The sequence below is a fragment of the Haliotis asinina genome, chromosome 5, assembly GCF_037392515.1.
Source record: "Haliotis asinina isolate JCU_RB_2024 chromosome 5, JCU_Hal_asi_v2, whole genome shotgun sequence".
Classification (NCBI taxonomy): Eukaryota; Metazoa; Mollusca; class Gastropoda; order Lepetellida; family Haliotidae; genus Haliotis; species Haliotis asinina.
In genome coordinates, this window is record NC_090284.1 from 52294960 (window position 1) to 52310254 (window position 15295).

Below are 15295 nucleotides of genomic sequence, written 5' to 3' on the forward strand. Positions count from 1 at the left end.
ATTAATTGGTTACGTTTTCGCTGTAAACAGACTATTGTCTGCTTGATTTTGTGCTAATGTAAGACTGACCATTTTGCATGATCTGGTACAAGGTAGTGTGTAAAATTTGCGATGATACATGTAATAATTTTGGCAATTTAAGACATATTCTCCCATACTTTTTTTTCAATACGTCTGAGTTAAGAATATTATGATACATTTCCATAAGTTAATTCAATGATTAACTGCCTTCGTTTTATTATTTATCACCCAAAATAAGAAATACCCTTTCAATGAATGATTGCAACAATAATATCATTATTTTAACATTTTTCCCCATATTTTTTATTGTTCCCATTATAGTGAGAACAAAGATATGAAAAAGCATTATAGTAGAGTAAGTGTACATACAACAAGTGGGGTGAATAGAGTAAGTTGAGTACATTACATATGCCAGTGTAGTGGGTACAGAGCTTTAAAAAAACATACAGTGGGTTAAGTGTACATTAGATGTCAGTATCAATATCAGTATTAGTGGTATGTATTTGTGGTCGTTCAGGGTTAATTCATGGACGACAGGAAACCATCTGGCCAAAAATCTTCCAACATTATTATTTCTTCTGGCAATAAAAGCTAAAATAAAATTATTTAAACATTAACCACACCGGTTATCCCCTCTAAAATCGGCGAATATGTGTATTTAACAGAGAAATATGCCCTGTTGCCACACATCCTTCCAGATAAATGAGTATACTCAACTACCAACACTACATATTTACAGATATTAACACATGGACACAAAAAATACGTTCTTGTAACAATACCAAACTCCCATGAGTTCCCAGGCAGCAATCCATAATTCTGACCCAGACAGTACTCTTACTGACATTAGGAGCAGCAAGTTTTGGTGCGATGAGAGCCAAGTCACTGCGCCAGACAACTTGATTCTTCTAGTACAGTAAAGCCTACTCGCCAGGAACTTCTGTTGGGCTTGAGGGGTGTTGGTATTGTTTATTGGTTCATATGTTCGGTATAAGCACTTACATATATATCTTAGTGTGTAGCCAGTCGGATGTGCTGTGTGCCAGAAGATAACGATTCATTGTACCCGGTAATTAAAAAAAAATTAAAATAAAACGTTCGACAGTGAACTGGCGGTTGTGCTCAACACATTATCGAGATGATCCAAGGGAAGGAACTCTTCAGGTTTTCACATCTACTTCATTACATACGCTTCAACAACAACTTATCGGGTTCTAAAGTTCACTGACACACGGTGACTGCTTTACTATGCATCCATCGTCAGAGCTGAACGACCCATCTTCTATTTCTGAAAATACTTAAAATACCCATTACTGTTTATAGAAAAAGTGTGCTGGCGATTTGGTGCAAGGGTGTAGGTTCGAACCCCAGATGGCAACCAACACCACAAAAGTACTAAAATCTGTACTTACCTAAGAAAGCGTAACCCCAAATATAACATATGTCATCGGCTGTCATTGTGTTTGTCACCAATGCGATTAGACATTTCTTAGTCCATAGTACGGAGCCTTTGCGACCTCTCGTGTTGTTCCCGGACAAGCCGGTTAGCAAAAGCGGCGAATGCTGACGAATTGATGCAGGGTAGCGAGTGTTACTCATGGATCAACAGGTGATAAGGGGGAGATACACGATTGATATTTGACTCTATGTATGGCGACAAGAAGAGGAGTTGACAGTACTTATGCATACATCGTGTCATGTTCAGATTTTCACGTGAACATGAAAACAAGAGAAGCCTCTATGGTACTTTGTTGAAATGTTTTTATACTGAGACTTTTGTTGTGTACAAACAAAATTAAAATCACCAGTCAAGAGATAGTGCAAGCTTGTTGCGTGTTAATATTTATATATTTTGCGTAATCATCCCAATTTGACTGAAAGACATGATGAATATGAAGGTCTGCGGATTGATTTACTGATTATTGTGGCTGTTGAAATGGTTTTATTTTATAAGTGTATGTTTTTCTATGATGTCAAGACGTGTATTTGTTGAACGGAATAAAATTAGAGGTTGCACGTTTGTGAATACATGCGTTTAATTTTGTGTGTGTGTGTGCGCGTGCGTGCGTGCATGCATGTATGTGTGCCTGGATGGGCTGATGCATGGATGTGTGTATGCATTGACGTATGTGTGTGAATGTATGGATTAATGTATGTGTGTGCGTACGAAGGCATCTACGTACGGATGGAAGGATAGTCATACATGTATGGCGTGTATGTATGTATGCATTGATGTATGTGTGTCGATGTATGGATAAATGCATGCCGATGGACGGATGTACATGTATGGATGTATATACCTAGACAATCTAACCCACAAAGGTGTAAAGACACCACCACCCTAAAGAATGAATAATACGTTATTCAGCTAAGGTCTCCAGCTCGACGAATGTTGTGTTCATGCATTTTACTATCGTAACGGACAGATATATTCACACTATAAACACACATCCCAAAATACCCACGAACCTCTACACAACAGAAACACCAACCAACCAACCAACCAACCGTTTCAGTCTACACATCCTTGTCGACTAACGTTTACAGTCCCGCCCCCTATATAATGGCGCAACTGTGCACGATCCCAAACGCGGAAGTAAAGTCAACATACTCAGGTATACGCAATTCCGGGCCCTCTTCCTCCTGTTGCAAATGTATGTTACACTGAAAAACTGCGTGTGACTATGACGAAGCTCAAGCAAACCCTCTCAATAACCAATATCGGTGTCTCAGTGTTCTTTACTGTGACAGATACGACGTTCATCTTTTATCAGTCTGAATATAAGACAAAGTTCGGTCGAATGATTGTATATCGCGTTTGATCGTGTCATCTCATATCATCTTGTGACCAGCAATCAGGTTTGTGGTTTGAACGACTTTCCCTGGGGACTCACACATACAGCCGACGCGAGCCGAGTCAGCACCATGGTGTTCAGGTGTGTTGTTTTTTTGGTGCTGGCTTTACGTTGTGCCCATGGCGGTGTGCTAGAGGACTATGTGAATAGGTACGATCCCCACTATACGTATGAGGTGCTGAAGGACCACACATACAGGGGCCCCGACTACACCCTGTATGTTCTCAACATGACTTCTCAGAAGTGGAAAGATGGTAAGACTTAATTACTCATTTCCATATCAGGTGCTCCTTTCACGAGGCAACCTTTACTAAGGTTAGCCTGAACTCCCATTCTGTAACACTGCGCTAAGGTTACCTTATACAAAGATTTACATGTGTGTGAGTGAGTGAATATAGTTCCCGCCGATTTCATGCATACTCAAGCGATACGAGGGGCACCAGAAATGGGTTTCACTCGCTGTTTCCCGTTACAAGCGAACGCTTAACACTTACACCACCCAACCCACCCCACCCCCCTCCGGCTTAGAGTCTATCACCTCTCCCCACGAGGATGTAGCGCGTGTGATCCAGGGGATGATAGCGCGAGTACAACCATGTACAATCAGGGTTTTAACAATCAAGTGACACATGAGTGAAATCTTACAGAAACCTAGCGTGGTTCCTTTGTAGGTTGGATGGTGGACTAGCCCAGTGGTGAAAGCGTTCGCTCGTCACGCCGAAGACCCAGGTTCGATTCCCCACATGGGCACAATGTTTGAAGTCCCTATTCTGGTTTCCACTGCCATGATATTGCTGGAATATTGCTAATAACGACATAAAACAAACTCACTCACTCCTTTGTACGTTTCATGGTGTAGTGTCTGCCAAAATGAGTTTAATTTGTTTACCATTTTACAGTTTATTGACTCCTGTCCGTGTTTCAGAGACCGTGGTTACCAACCCCATTTGGTGGCACTACCTGACAATAACAGTTCCTGATAAGCTGGTATTCAGAGACTCAGCGTTCATCTTGATCGATGGCGGCTCCAACCATGATGGGTAAGCTCCTACGGGAGTAGAGGTTGGGGGCATGCAGGGGACATGGAGGGTGGTCCAGTGGATACGTGGCTACAAGTGGCCGGTGAGAGTTTATGTCTCAGCTGCCATGAGCATTTAGTCGAGAGTTCGAATCTACGTTTGACTAGATTTTGTTGTCAGTGGTCTGTCTGCATAAGACGGATAAACGCTTACAGCCTGTGCCACTTTGTGACCCCTATTCTACAAGATTGTGGCATATCTGCTTGCTTTGCGCAGAGAGGTACAACGAATTCACGGAAGGTCTCATTGATCCTTTTAGACATAATTAATGTTCTAACTACAGATACCGCGAGTTCCTACCGCCCTAGTGGTATAGATTTCTGTCTCTATTTTTGTTGTTGTGTTTGTCTCTTAGATTCAAATAATGTTCTTATTTGGAGGTCTTGCTCGGCTCTGCACCTGTACACAACCAAGGTATATAGTACATGCACGACCTTAGAAACAGAGGCCAATAAATTCTGCGTCTGCACACAGTTCATATTGCAATGTTGTTATCACATATTTGGCAGCCCTGTGTGAAAACAAATACAACAATGTTATATTTTATGTGTCGCCCTCCCTGTGTGAAGGACAGTTTTACAATGTTACATTATTACAATCAAACCCGTCCCATGTAAAGGCAATATTACAATGTAACGTTTCTATAATCCAGCACTAAAAGTGAGAAGGCAACAATACCATGTGACGTTTCAATTATCCAGCCCTCACAGTGAGAACGACAATATTACAATGTAACATTATTATACTCCAGCCCACCCAGCGTGAAGGACAACTTTGTTTCTCTCACAACCATGATGGCAGCCAGTACAGGATGTATTGGGGCAGATCTGAAAATGATACCAAACCAACCTACAACATTCTTGGTGAGTACATATAACAAAGTATTATCACTCCTGAAAAGAATGTGCCCACATCCAAGTAACATACCCCACACATACATACGCACGCACGCACGCACGCACGCACGCACGCACGCACGCACGCACGCACGCACGCACGCACGCACGCACGCACGCACGTACACATACGAGCACACACATACAATATCAGTCAATCATTATTTCCCTTGTATTGGAGGCCATGGGCTCAAGCTGCGTTTCAGGATTTCAGGGTGATACATTTTACAAAATCTACAAAAGGAAACATACAATATGAAAGGATCACTCAACAACGGACTTGTCATGCAATATATATATTTCCAGGCCGACCCGACCCACAAAGCACGGTCAGAGGACGCTGTGATAGCATGGACATGGAAGACGTTTGTGCAGGTCAACTCTTCTGATCCGGAATTCCTACTCCGCTTCCCTATGACTAAGGTAATGGATGCACCATATATACCAGATGTGCACAAATCGATCATTACTGTTCGTTCTAGGCGCCGTATCTGTGTGTAGATTTACGTCCCTTAGTCATAACGGGATCAGCTAGTCAGTGGCTAGTTCTTCTCAGTCACTACTTGATTGCCAAAGGTTCTGAATCACTGGGGCCCTTTTCAGTTTAAATGGGTTTATTTGTTATTTCCAAAATTATATATATTCAAGACCTAAACGTTAGTCTAGTCACTGACCCGAAATTCAGTGTCAGTTATATAACTGAGATTCTGTGTTCAAAACGGCGTGTACTCCACTCACAATATTCTTGGTCTAAACTTTCAATCGTCAAGCGGAAGACCATTGTATTCGTGCAATGGAGTCATGTTTCGTAATATTGGTGACCAGCAATAACAGTCACTTATTTTGAATTCCTGTTTGATTACAGTTAAACAATTTACTTGTTGAAGCACGTTTAACTTCAGTTTTTTCTCTTCTCCTTTCCAGGCCTCTGTGAGAGGGATGGACACCATAGCCAACTTTTCGCAAAGTCTACTCAACATTAACATAGACAAGTTTTATGTTGCCGGAGCTTCAAAGGTAAAACATGCAATGAACATTCATGCTGATATACCATGGTAACAGCAGGGCTCAATTTAAGTCTTTAGAACTTGTACTCTTGCTTGCACCCGAAACTGAGACATTCAGCCTCATATTTCTACCAACTTGCACCCAGTGCATGTTAACCCTATATACATAGTGTCTTATATTTTCATCAGATCTGGTGGGCTGGTTTGGGGTGTAAATTTTCCAGTAAATAAAATTTTCCATCTGCTTAAGATTTAAGAGGTTTATCTCCCACTACCGAAGCCGAATAAATTACCTAATTTAAGTTTACTTACCTGCATATTGCAAAGCTGCAACATAAATATAAATAGTACACGTGTTTTTCATATACTAATACCCAACAGCTCTCTTATATTTCCCGGACTCCACCAAAAAAGCTGTTTAAGAAACTATCATCACTGAAAACGCAAACGTTGTTATCTGTAGCGGAGGGGTGAAACCAAAGAAACGGAACAGCCAGTCATGGCTGGGGACATCTGAAAATCTATTCCGGGAGAACCTTCGCTTCCTCGTCTGTCGTAGAGTCATTGTCTCAACTTAAAGTGATGGCATGTGGTGCCACAGTTGCCTGCCGTAAGCCATCCGGAGACCAGTAACCTTGTTCAATGCCGTTAGCTACCTTGTTGACAGTTTTGCCCAAATCCCTACGTCACGTTATCTAGAAGCTGTGTTTAATCTGGCAAGTTCTCCTTTGACAATACCCCATATCATTTCAATGGGGTCACAGTGATAGGGTGGAAGTCGCAGAATATCGTGACCCTTACTTTTTATGTAACTATCAACTTTGTTGAAAGGTTTACGTTTGTGAGTTTTTTTTTATCTCATATACCTATGGCTTCGTTGCCTTTGAAGCCCGTGCGATCTGAAATTTGTCGAGGAATGATATCATATCACCTTTTCGACGGTCGGGGCATTGCACGCTGTAGTATGGGGCATTATCCATTACGATAAAAGATGGTGCCAACTTGTTTTTAACCTAATCGAGGAAATCCGCACCATTCATCTCGGAATGGTTGTCTCTGTTATCTGTGAACTGTTCTCTGAGCGACCAGCATGGAGATTCATTAGTCTCTCTCCTTTCCCTATATGCACCTTTCTATGTGACCTCCTATCACCCCCGTCGGGTACCCACTGACTGCTGGCAGTGTGCGAGGCATTGACCCAGGTCTCGTTCAAGTACACTGGCTCGAACCCTTCCTCGATCTTCTTCTTTATTACCCTGAGAAAATTATCTCTCAAGCCAACGATATCAGGGCGTTCATAGAGTACTGACCTATTCTCCCCCAAATTTTCTTATAAGGATGCCCGAAAAGAGTCACCAGAGTGTATACTTTGATACTCCGAGGTTGTGTTCTTGATTCAAATGCTTTGTTTTAATTTTCAGCGACAAGTATTTGTTTCAGAATAGAGCTTGTTGACAGATTGCCCTACAAGCTTATTTTCAAAGTTGTCCAAATGTTTTAATTTGTGTGATTTTGACACGACCCCTACCTGCTTCGCATCACCCTCACAATGCTCTTGTTCCAGATCATTTGTCGGTACCCTTGCTGATAATAGTAAAACTCTTGATGTCCGCTTACGGAATTTATAGATGGCATAAAATTGTTTGCCCCTTTCGGCTTCAGCACGGAAAAAAATCGTACACTTTAATTATCAACTGTTTCACGTCAGCATTCAACTTCATTTTTTATCAAACATGTGTATCCCGTGCACAACGATTTAGTGGCTGTTTCGTGTCTGCGGTTTCACCCCGCCGCAACAGATAGCAACTGTAGTTTCTTAAACAATTTAGTTTTGATGGAGTCTGGAAATTTTTCAGATATCCGAGAGCTGTTGGGTATTAGTAAATGATAAATATATGTACTGTTTATATTTATGTGGCAGTTTTGTACAATGATAAAATTTGCAATTCCTCGGTCCGTTTGTGACTCAAACGGGCTGTAGGCTACACTCGAAATGTTTCTTCAAAATGTATAGCCTGTCCATCTCAGAGACAGATATACCTTGGTGATAGATGTATATATAAACAGATGTCTACCGCGTTCGCTATAATCATGTCTGCTGTATATTTTTTGTTGCAGCGTGGGTGGACGACGTGGACAACCGCAGCCGTGGACCCCAGGGTGATGGGAATCAGCCCCATCGTCATGGACTTGTTACATATGGTCAAAGTATGACTTACAGGACCTTCTCAAACTTCTGTGTCCCCGTCGGGGTGTTCCCCCTCAATGGTATCGAGTAAGAATAAAAATGAGTTCAGACTGTTTTGTAGGTTAACATTAGCTGTGTTATACTCTCGATATTCGGGCCTCATGTGCAGATGGGGGAACAAGAGAAATATTTTCATGTAAGTAACCACTGCTCCCTTTGAGTGTGCCAGTGACGACAAAAGTAGAAACATTTTCTCTTTGTGTTTCACGAGTTCAACAACACTTTGAATAGTGTTTCAGTTTGATCTCACTGTGTCGAATTCGTGTAGAAGGAAATCCCGTAGGTGTCATGGTTTGGGTCATATAGGAGTTGCTGTGTTGGGAATCCTAAGGCTGTTCTGGTTTAGGTCACGGAGGAGTTCCTGAATTGGAATCCTAAGGCTGTTCTGGTTTGGGTCACGGATGAATTCCTGAATTGGAATCTTAAAGCTGTTCTGGTGTGGGTCACGGAGGAGCTCCTGAATTGGGAATCCTAAGGTTTTTCTGGTTTGGGTCACGGAGGAGTTCCTGAATTGGAATTCAAAGGCTGTTTTGGTTTGGGTCACGGAGGAGTTCCTGAATTGGAATCCTAAGGCTGTTCTGGTTTGTTCTGGTTTGGGTCATGTACGAGTGTGAGGAAATCTTACAGTGAAATGTGGGTCCCGACAAACTTGGAACATGATTTGGAAATTCATCGCAGGTTTCTGGCACACCCAAGGGAAACAACTACCAGCATCCAAGACGTCTCTTTTTCACCTTTTTTTGTATCCTCGTCATGTTCCAGATGTCTCCATGAAAGAATGCTTTGCTTGTTTCAGAATCTTCACCATCACTTCCGAGCCTATGGAGGATGGACTTTTGCGTTTAAGGACTACTATGAATTGAACTTTACGGAGTCTTTAGACAACCCCAACACCCAAAAGATGGCCGACATCATAGACCCTATTTGTAAATATATCCTCATGCTTTATAACTGCAATGATCTTTAACGGGACCTTCATTTCACCTCAAGTCCATCCATTCATGTAATTCCAAACAAAGATGTCAATATGATTCTAACAGTCGTATGTGTACATTTGCTGATTTAGCAAATCATTCCAGTGGAACCGATGCTTTAAAATACTTCTCTCACTGTCCCAGTGTGATTTGATTACATTATGGAAACAGCGAGTATCCCTTGAGGAAGTATATTACACAATATATGAAACTATAAAATGTGAAATATATTTAAACCAACACTGACCGACAGTATGCTTTTAACAATATTCCAGAAATATGACGGCGGAGAAACCAGAAATATTCTTCACACAGTTTACCCATGTGGGGAATCGAACCCGGGCCTTCGAACGCTAACCTCTAGGCTACCCCATCGCCTAGGTTGACACATGTCATCGGCTCCCAGTTGCGCAGATCGATGCTCATATTGTTGATCACTGGATTGTCTAGTCCAGGTTCGACTATTTACAGACCGCCGCCATATAGCTGGAATATTGCTGAGTGCGGCGTAAAACTAAATTCACTCACTCACTCATAAACGTAATTTCAAACCACGCAATGTTCATATTGTCTGTATACATTCCAGCGTACAACGACAAGCTTACCATGCCAAAACTGATCATCAGTACAGGTGGGGACGAGTTCTTCCTTCCCGACGACTCTCACTACTACTACAAAGACCTCAATGGACCGAAATACCTCAGGTGAGTCATATAACGTCCTGGAAGCTTTATGTGTACCCCGTTTAAGTTTTATATAAATGACTTCATAATGCTTCTGATCACTGAATAGAGACATAGGTCGTAAATACTGTACGGATTTATGCCAGTAGGTCTTTCTAACAATCCACTGGACCATATGATTAAATAATGATAGAAAGACGTGTGTTTGCTAGATGAACCCCGCGAAGATCTGGGTAAGAACTGATCTTCAGCAGCCTATGGCTGTAAGAGGTCGACTGGTCAGGGTCGCGGACTTGGTTGACACATGTCATCGTATTCCCACTGCGCAGATCGATATGTTGTTGATCACGGGATTGTCTGGTTCAGACTTGATTATTTACAATCCGCTGACATATAGCTGGAATATTGCTGAGTGGGACGTTAAGCAATCAAATAAACAAAACTTGCTATATGAGAAGAAAAGATCATTTGTAAGTACAACGCACTATACCTCGCCCAGAACAGGATCAGTGTGCACTTATTGTAAACATTCTCATTATGTTGATCGTGTTATATGTTTGCATTCCAGAATATTACCGAACGCTGAACATAGCTGCGCTGGACATGAGATCAGCTTGTTGTTTACCATGCGAGCTTTCTTCATGTCGATTATGTCGGTAAGGATTCGTGAAGTGTACTGACTTGGTCATAACAGTTCTGAAGCAATATGTGCAAGGAGCGACCAAAGGGATCGGTGGTCAGGATAGATACCTTGGTCGCCTCTAATATAAAGGAGCGGGGATGATGAGGATTGTGGATATCGATGACTGTATTTTCTGATCCAGATTTGACTGTTTTTAGGCTGGAATAATGTAGTAATGCTGAATGTGGAATCATACAGGAATCATCGTGGAATCAGTTTGACATTGTCCATGTGTAAACTGACGAAAATATTACCACACGGGCGTGTTTCGCTTAGAAATGGTCGCCAGAAAGACATAGAGGTGTGTAGACCTTACCCTATTACCATATAAAAGGTCCTTACACATTTATAGCGTACCCTATACAAAAGGCTTATAGTAATAGGGTAGGGTCTGTACCCCTATACATGTCTTTCTAACGCTGTTTCTAAGTGAAACACGACCCTACTGATGTTTCAGCTTACAGTTATCGGATCATGTCGGAAAGGATCGAAAAATTCACTTTAACCAAACACTCAATCTGTTTAGCTTAGATATTAGCTGATTAAGGAAAAAGACACTTTTCAGTACTTACACGTATGCATTGATGAATCCCGCAATGTCGTATGTGGCAACTACACTGTGATTCTCGCTTAATATACTACACCAACAGCCTATGTACGTCGTAAATTTGGTCATCATATTCTGTGAGTATCGTTGCTCATACCACCAGACACCGTCTTATAGCTTGAATATCATCACGCCAATAAACAACTACGGTAGATTAACCATACCAAAGATTTAGAAGCCGGTGACTATTCTACCTACTCTAATGTTCCCGATGAAAGAACTGTCTCTTGATAATCATAGGATCATTTAGGGCACATGTGGTGACACTGGTAGATTCGAATACTTTGCTTGCTTTGTTCTGAGGTCTACTTTGGTATAAAACGGTTATGAATATTTGTATAACGTTAACGGGTATTTTACTGTTAATAAGAACGAGTGTCTTTCTTTTAGGCGACTCCACTACCGAAGTTTTCCTGGGTTCGAGAACTGGTGAGTAGAACTACTATACTACAAGGAATCTAGATAAACGAACAGATTCACCATTGCAGTATTTTATATTGATTACGTAACTGTAATGGAGGGAACAGTTTCCCGTTAGTTATCCATGCACTTCTTCTGGACAACACATGCTGTACATTGCAGACCGCCAACGGAGGCAAAATAACCGTGACCACGGAGACGGAGCCTTTGACTGTGACTGCCTACTGGGCCAAGACCATAGGAGGAGAAAGGTAGTCCACGCCATTCTTGCACATTCCCTCATTCTGTCACACAGATATAATCTATGCCTATAATTAAAAGGAACATTTTAACGGTTACCTCCCCTGAATGGCTGGGTGCATATTCGACAGCTCTCAGGAAACAAGAGCATAATCCAATGTATCTACCAAAATCAGCTAAAACATAGCATTCCACTGAAAAGGAAAATAACCATCCAGATGACAGAAAGTGGTGGTTTTCCCACAATATTCAAACTATATTACTGGCTCACCTTCATATCAGATGGTATTGACCAATGATAGATTCTCTTTTTGATGGAATGTCTTTACAAGAGAGTGTTAATAAACATCGGGACAGTGGGGTTAGCCTAGTGGTTACCGGGTTCGATTCCCCTCATGGGTACAACGTGTGAAGCCCATCTCTGGTGTCCCCAGTCGTGACATTGCTGAAATATTGCTAAAAGCGGAATAAAATTCACTCACTCAATAAACATCAGACGCCTAATTTTAAAACATCTATGACAACATAACACAGATTCGGCGTGTTATATTATATTCCAGGCGTGACTTTCGTCTGCTGGTGGGCACCCCTGGCGACCCCGACAAACCGTTCCCCCATCCAGTAGTCTGGCACAGTCAGTCCACAGAATATGCTGTAAGTGTTGTCCATGTGAAGCCCACACAGGGGATGGAATGATGTAAACCTCACGAAATGTCAATTATGCCATTAAAAATTGTAGGGGATATTGTATTTTGCATCCATACCACAAGCCGCTATCAATGCACTGAATGCATATGAGATAAAGTAATACGTATATCCATACAGATGAACCGTTTCCAAAGGAATGGAACAAATTGTCGAATTTTACTTTAATTTCTCATCATCTGTTTCCTCCTTGGCTTCGTCAGTCTTGTAAATTCGACATCCCATCCCTTCTTAATTAATTATATATATGTGTCTGTGTGTGTCTGTATGATTAATTCGTGTTATTTTTTTAAATGACTGGATATAGATGGCGCTGTTATATTTTTTTAATATTTTATATATTTTCATGAAATGAAAGTAACATTTATTTTAATGTAGCACTTTAAGATTTTTACTGCTGTCCCACGGCAAGATAATTACGCTAGCTGCATAGTGACTGGACTTTGTGACACTTTCTGACAGGATTGGTGTGTGTAAAGCCCATAATAGTCAGTGAGTGGTTTAGTTTTATGCCACACTCGGCAATATTCCAGCTGTAAGGCGGCGGTCTGTAAATAATCGAGTCTGGACAAGACAATCCAGTGATCAACAACATGAGCATCGATCTGCGCAATTGGGAACCGATGACATGTGTCAACCAAGTCAGCGAGCCTGACCACCCGATCCCGTTAGTCGCCTCTTACGACAAGCATAGTCTCCTTTTATGGCAAGCATGGCTTCCTGAAGGCCTATTCTACCCCGGGACCTTTACGGGTCAAAGCTCCCAATAACAGCACATGAAAGTATTAAACGCAAGTTGATAAGGAAAAAAAATATGAAAAAGGATATTAAGCCTAAAATGTAAAATCAAAACGTGAATGTGATTACTGTGACCTTTGTGCAAGTATACATTTATCCTTCGCTGCCGAAACAGATTCGTAACAGACAGTGATTGTTGTGATTGAATCACTGCAGACACTAGGTGTTCGCATTATCGCTAAGAGAAGTTCCTGCTGTACCGGTATACTAGCTGCTGAGTTGTCTGCATGTTTACCTCTTCCAGGGTAACAACACGTATGTGGTAGAGTTTGAAAACCCCGAGGAGGGATGGAGAGCTTTCTTTATACAGGTACGTATATCCACTGAGTAAGTGAGTGAGTATTGTTTTACGCCGCTTCTAGCAATATTCCTACACTGTCATGGCATCACAAAAAGAGAATATATAACTCGCCAAATTTGCTTCACATTGTACCTATATGGGGGAATCGAACGTTGGTTTTCAGCGTGACGAGCGGATGCTTTAACCATTAGGCTACCCAACCGCCGGAAATATTCAGGAAGCTTTAACAGGACTCCAATTAACTCTTCGTAGGCCCAATTCACTATATTAATTTACAGTAAGTCAGAGGGCACGAGGGAGGCGCTTCACTTCCACCAGCTGAGCACTTTTCATTATTGCCTCAATTTTATCAACCAACATGGGTCCAACCAGCTGACCACGTCGTCATTCATACGTCATGTGCAATGCCTTGTATATTTTGTGCTGTCTTCGTTTCGTCTTCTAGACTAACAGCTAGTCTCTGAAATGAACGTATTTTACTGAAAAAACGTTCATAGTGAAAAAATAATAATATAATGAAATGGAGCCCTGAGACTTTCTTAATTTTCCTGAAGCTATGGAAATCTAGACTTGCCACATTTTCTAGACTTGCGTGGGTTTTCTTGGATATATATACTTCAGGGTCTGTACGACAGACTATTTCGTCTTCCACAACATGCAGATGTCGGGATTCATTACGAAACAAGTGAATTTTATTTGCTGATTATTTCCATATTTTGAAATTGCATTCTCATAGCTTAAAACGAGGAAATTCTTTCATCAAATGTATTTGGATAAGCAGTGGTTCATTTCTGAAAAGTAAGATGTGCAATTTATGATGCATAAATGTACCCCGAATGATTTCTTAAAGGATAGGGGCTGTGGGGTAGCCTAATGGTTAAAGCGTTGCGCTGAAGACCCAGGCCAGTTGGATTCCCAACATGGGTACAATGCATAAAGCCCATTTCTGGTGTCCCCCGCAGTGATATTGCCGGAGTGTTGCTAAAAACGGTGTAAATCCATCCACTCACACTTACACACCGGTATGAAAGTTTTTTCTCCTAGACTGTAAGGTACTTGGAAAACAACTGCCTTCTCCTTAACCAGTCCGAAGCTAAAATCTTAATATCAGACAAATTAATAAACATTGTGTTCTTTTTGTGTTACCCTTATTCACGAAATGGGGTAATTTCCATGTAGTACAGAAATGGTTAATAATTATATACGTAACCATTTTCATATTTACGAAGAGTTGCTTCATTGCGGTGATGTTGCAGCTGACGTTTCGTGGTGTCAACGACTCTGTGCTTGAGTTCACGACTGAGAGCCAGATCATCCCCGATACCTTCCCCTTCCCAGACTGCAGTGGAGAAAGTTGCCGAGGAACACTTGTCTGACGGCCTAAAATGTTTGATAACCTGATAGTGTTTCGACTATTACTTGTCGACCTGTTTGTTTTGTGCTATGTTTAACGCCACAGTCCGCACTATATTAGGTTTTTCTAGTCGACTAGTCACTGAGCAACAATAGACGACATTCGAGTGCTGTGACACACATCAGTCACTGGACCTGATCACTGGAACCATCATGGTATCCTTGAAACAATTACACGTTACCAGGAACCTGTTCCTGCCTGGACTCTCACGATGTGATGTGTCAGTGCCATATGCTATGGTTGTGTTATTCGTAGACTAGGGGTACCTTGGAATGAGCCATGGTTGAATCTACACTATCCACATGAAACGGTTATCTAATTTCAATATAATTATTGTTGAAATAAAAGAATAGGAAAATGGCAAA

The 15295-nt window shown here is 41.4% G+C and overlaps 1 protein-coding gene across 1 annotated transcript; it reads left to right on the top strand.

Moving 5' to 3' along the window:
• Positions 1 to 2564: 2564 nt before the first annotated feature.
• On the top strand, positions 2565 to 15295 carry LOC137284759 (autocrine proliferation repressor protein A-like). The gene is made up of 14 exons (XM_067816726.1): positions 2565 to 3130; positions 3802 to 3916; positions 4707 to 4818; positions 5158 to 5274; positions 5776 to 5868; positions 7977 to 8066; positions 8903 to 9032; positions 9667 to 9784; positions 10332 to 10419; positions 11443 to 11481; positions 11635 to 11723; positions 12273 to 12366; positions 13460 to 13525; positions 14773 to 15295. Exons 1-14 carry the CDS (start codon positions 2947 to 2949, stop codon positions 14890 to 14892), a joined length of 1455 nt encoding a protein of 484 aa, XP_067672827.1. The 5' UTR covers positions 2565 to 2946; the 3' UTR covers positions 14893 to 15295.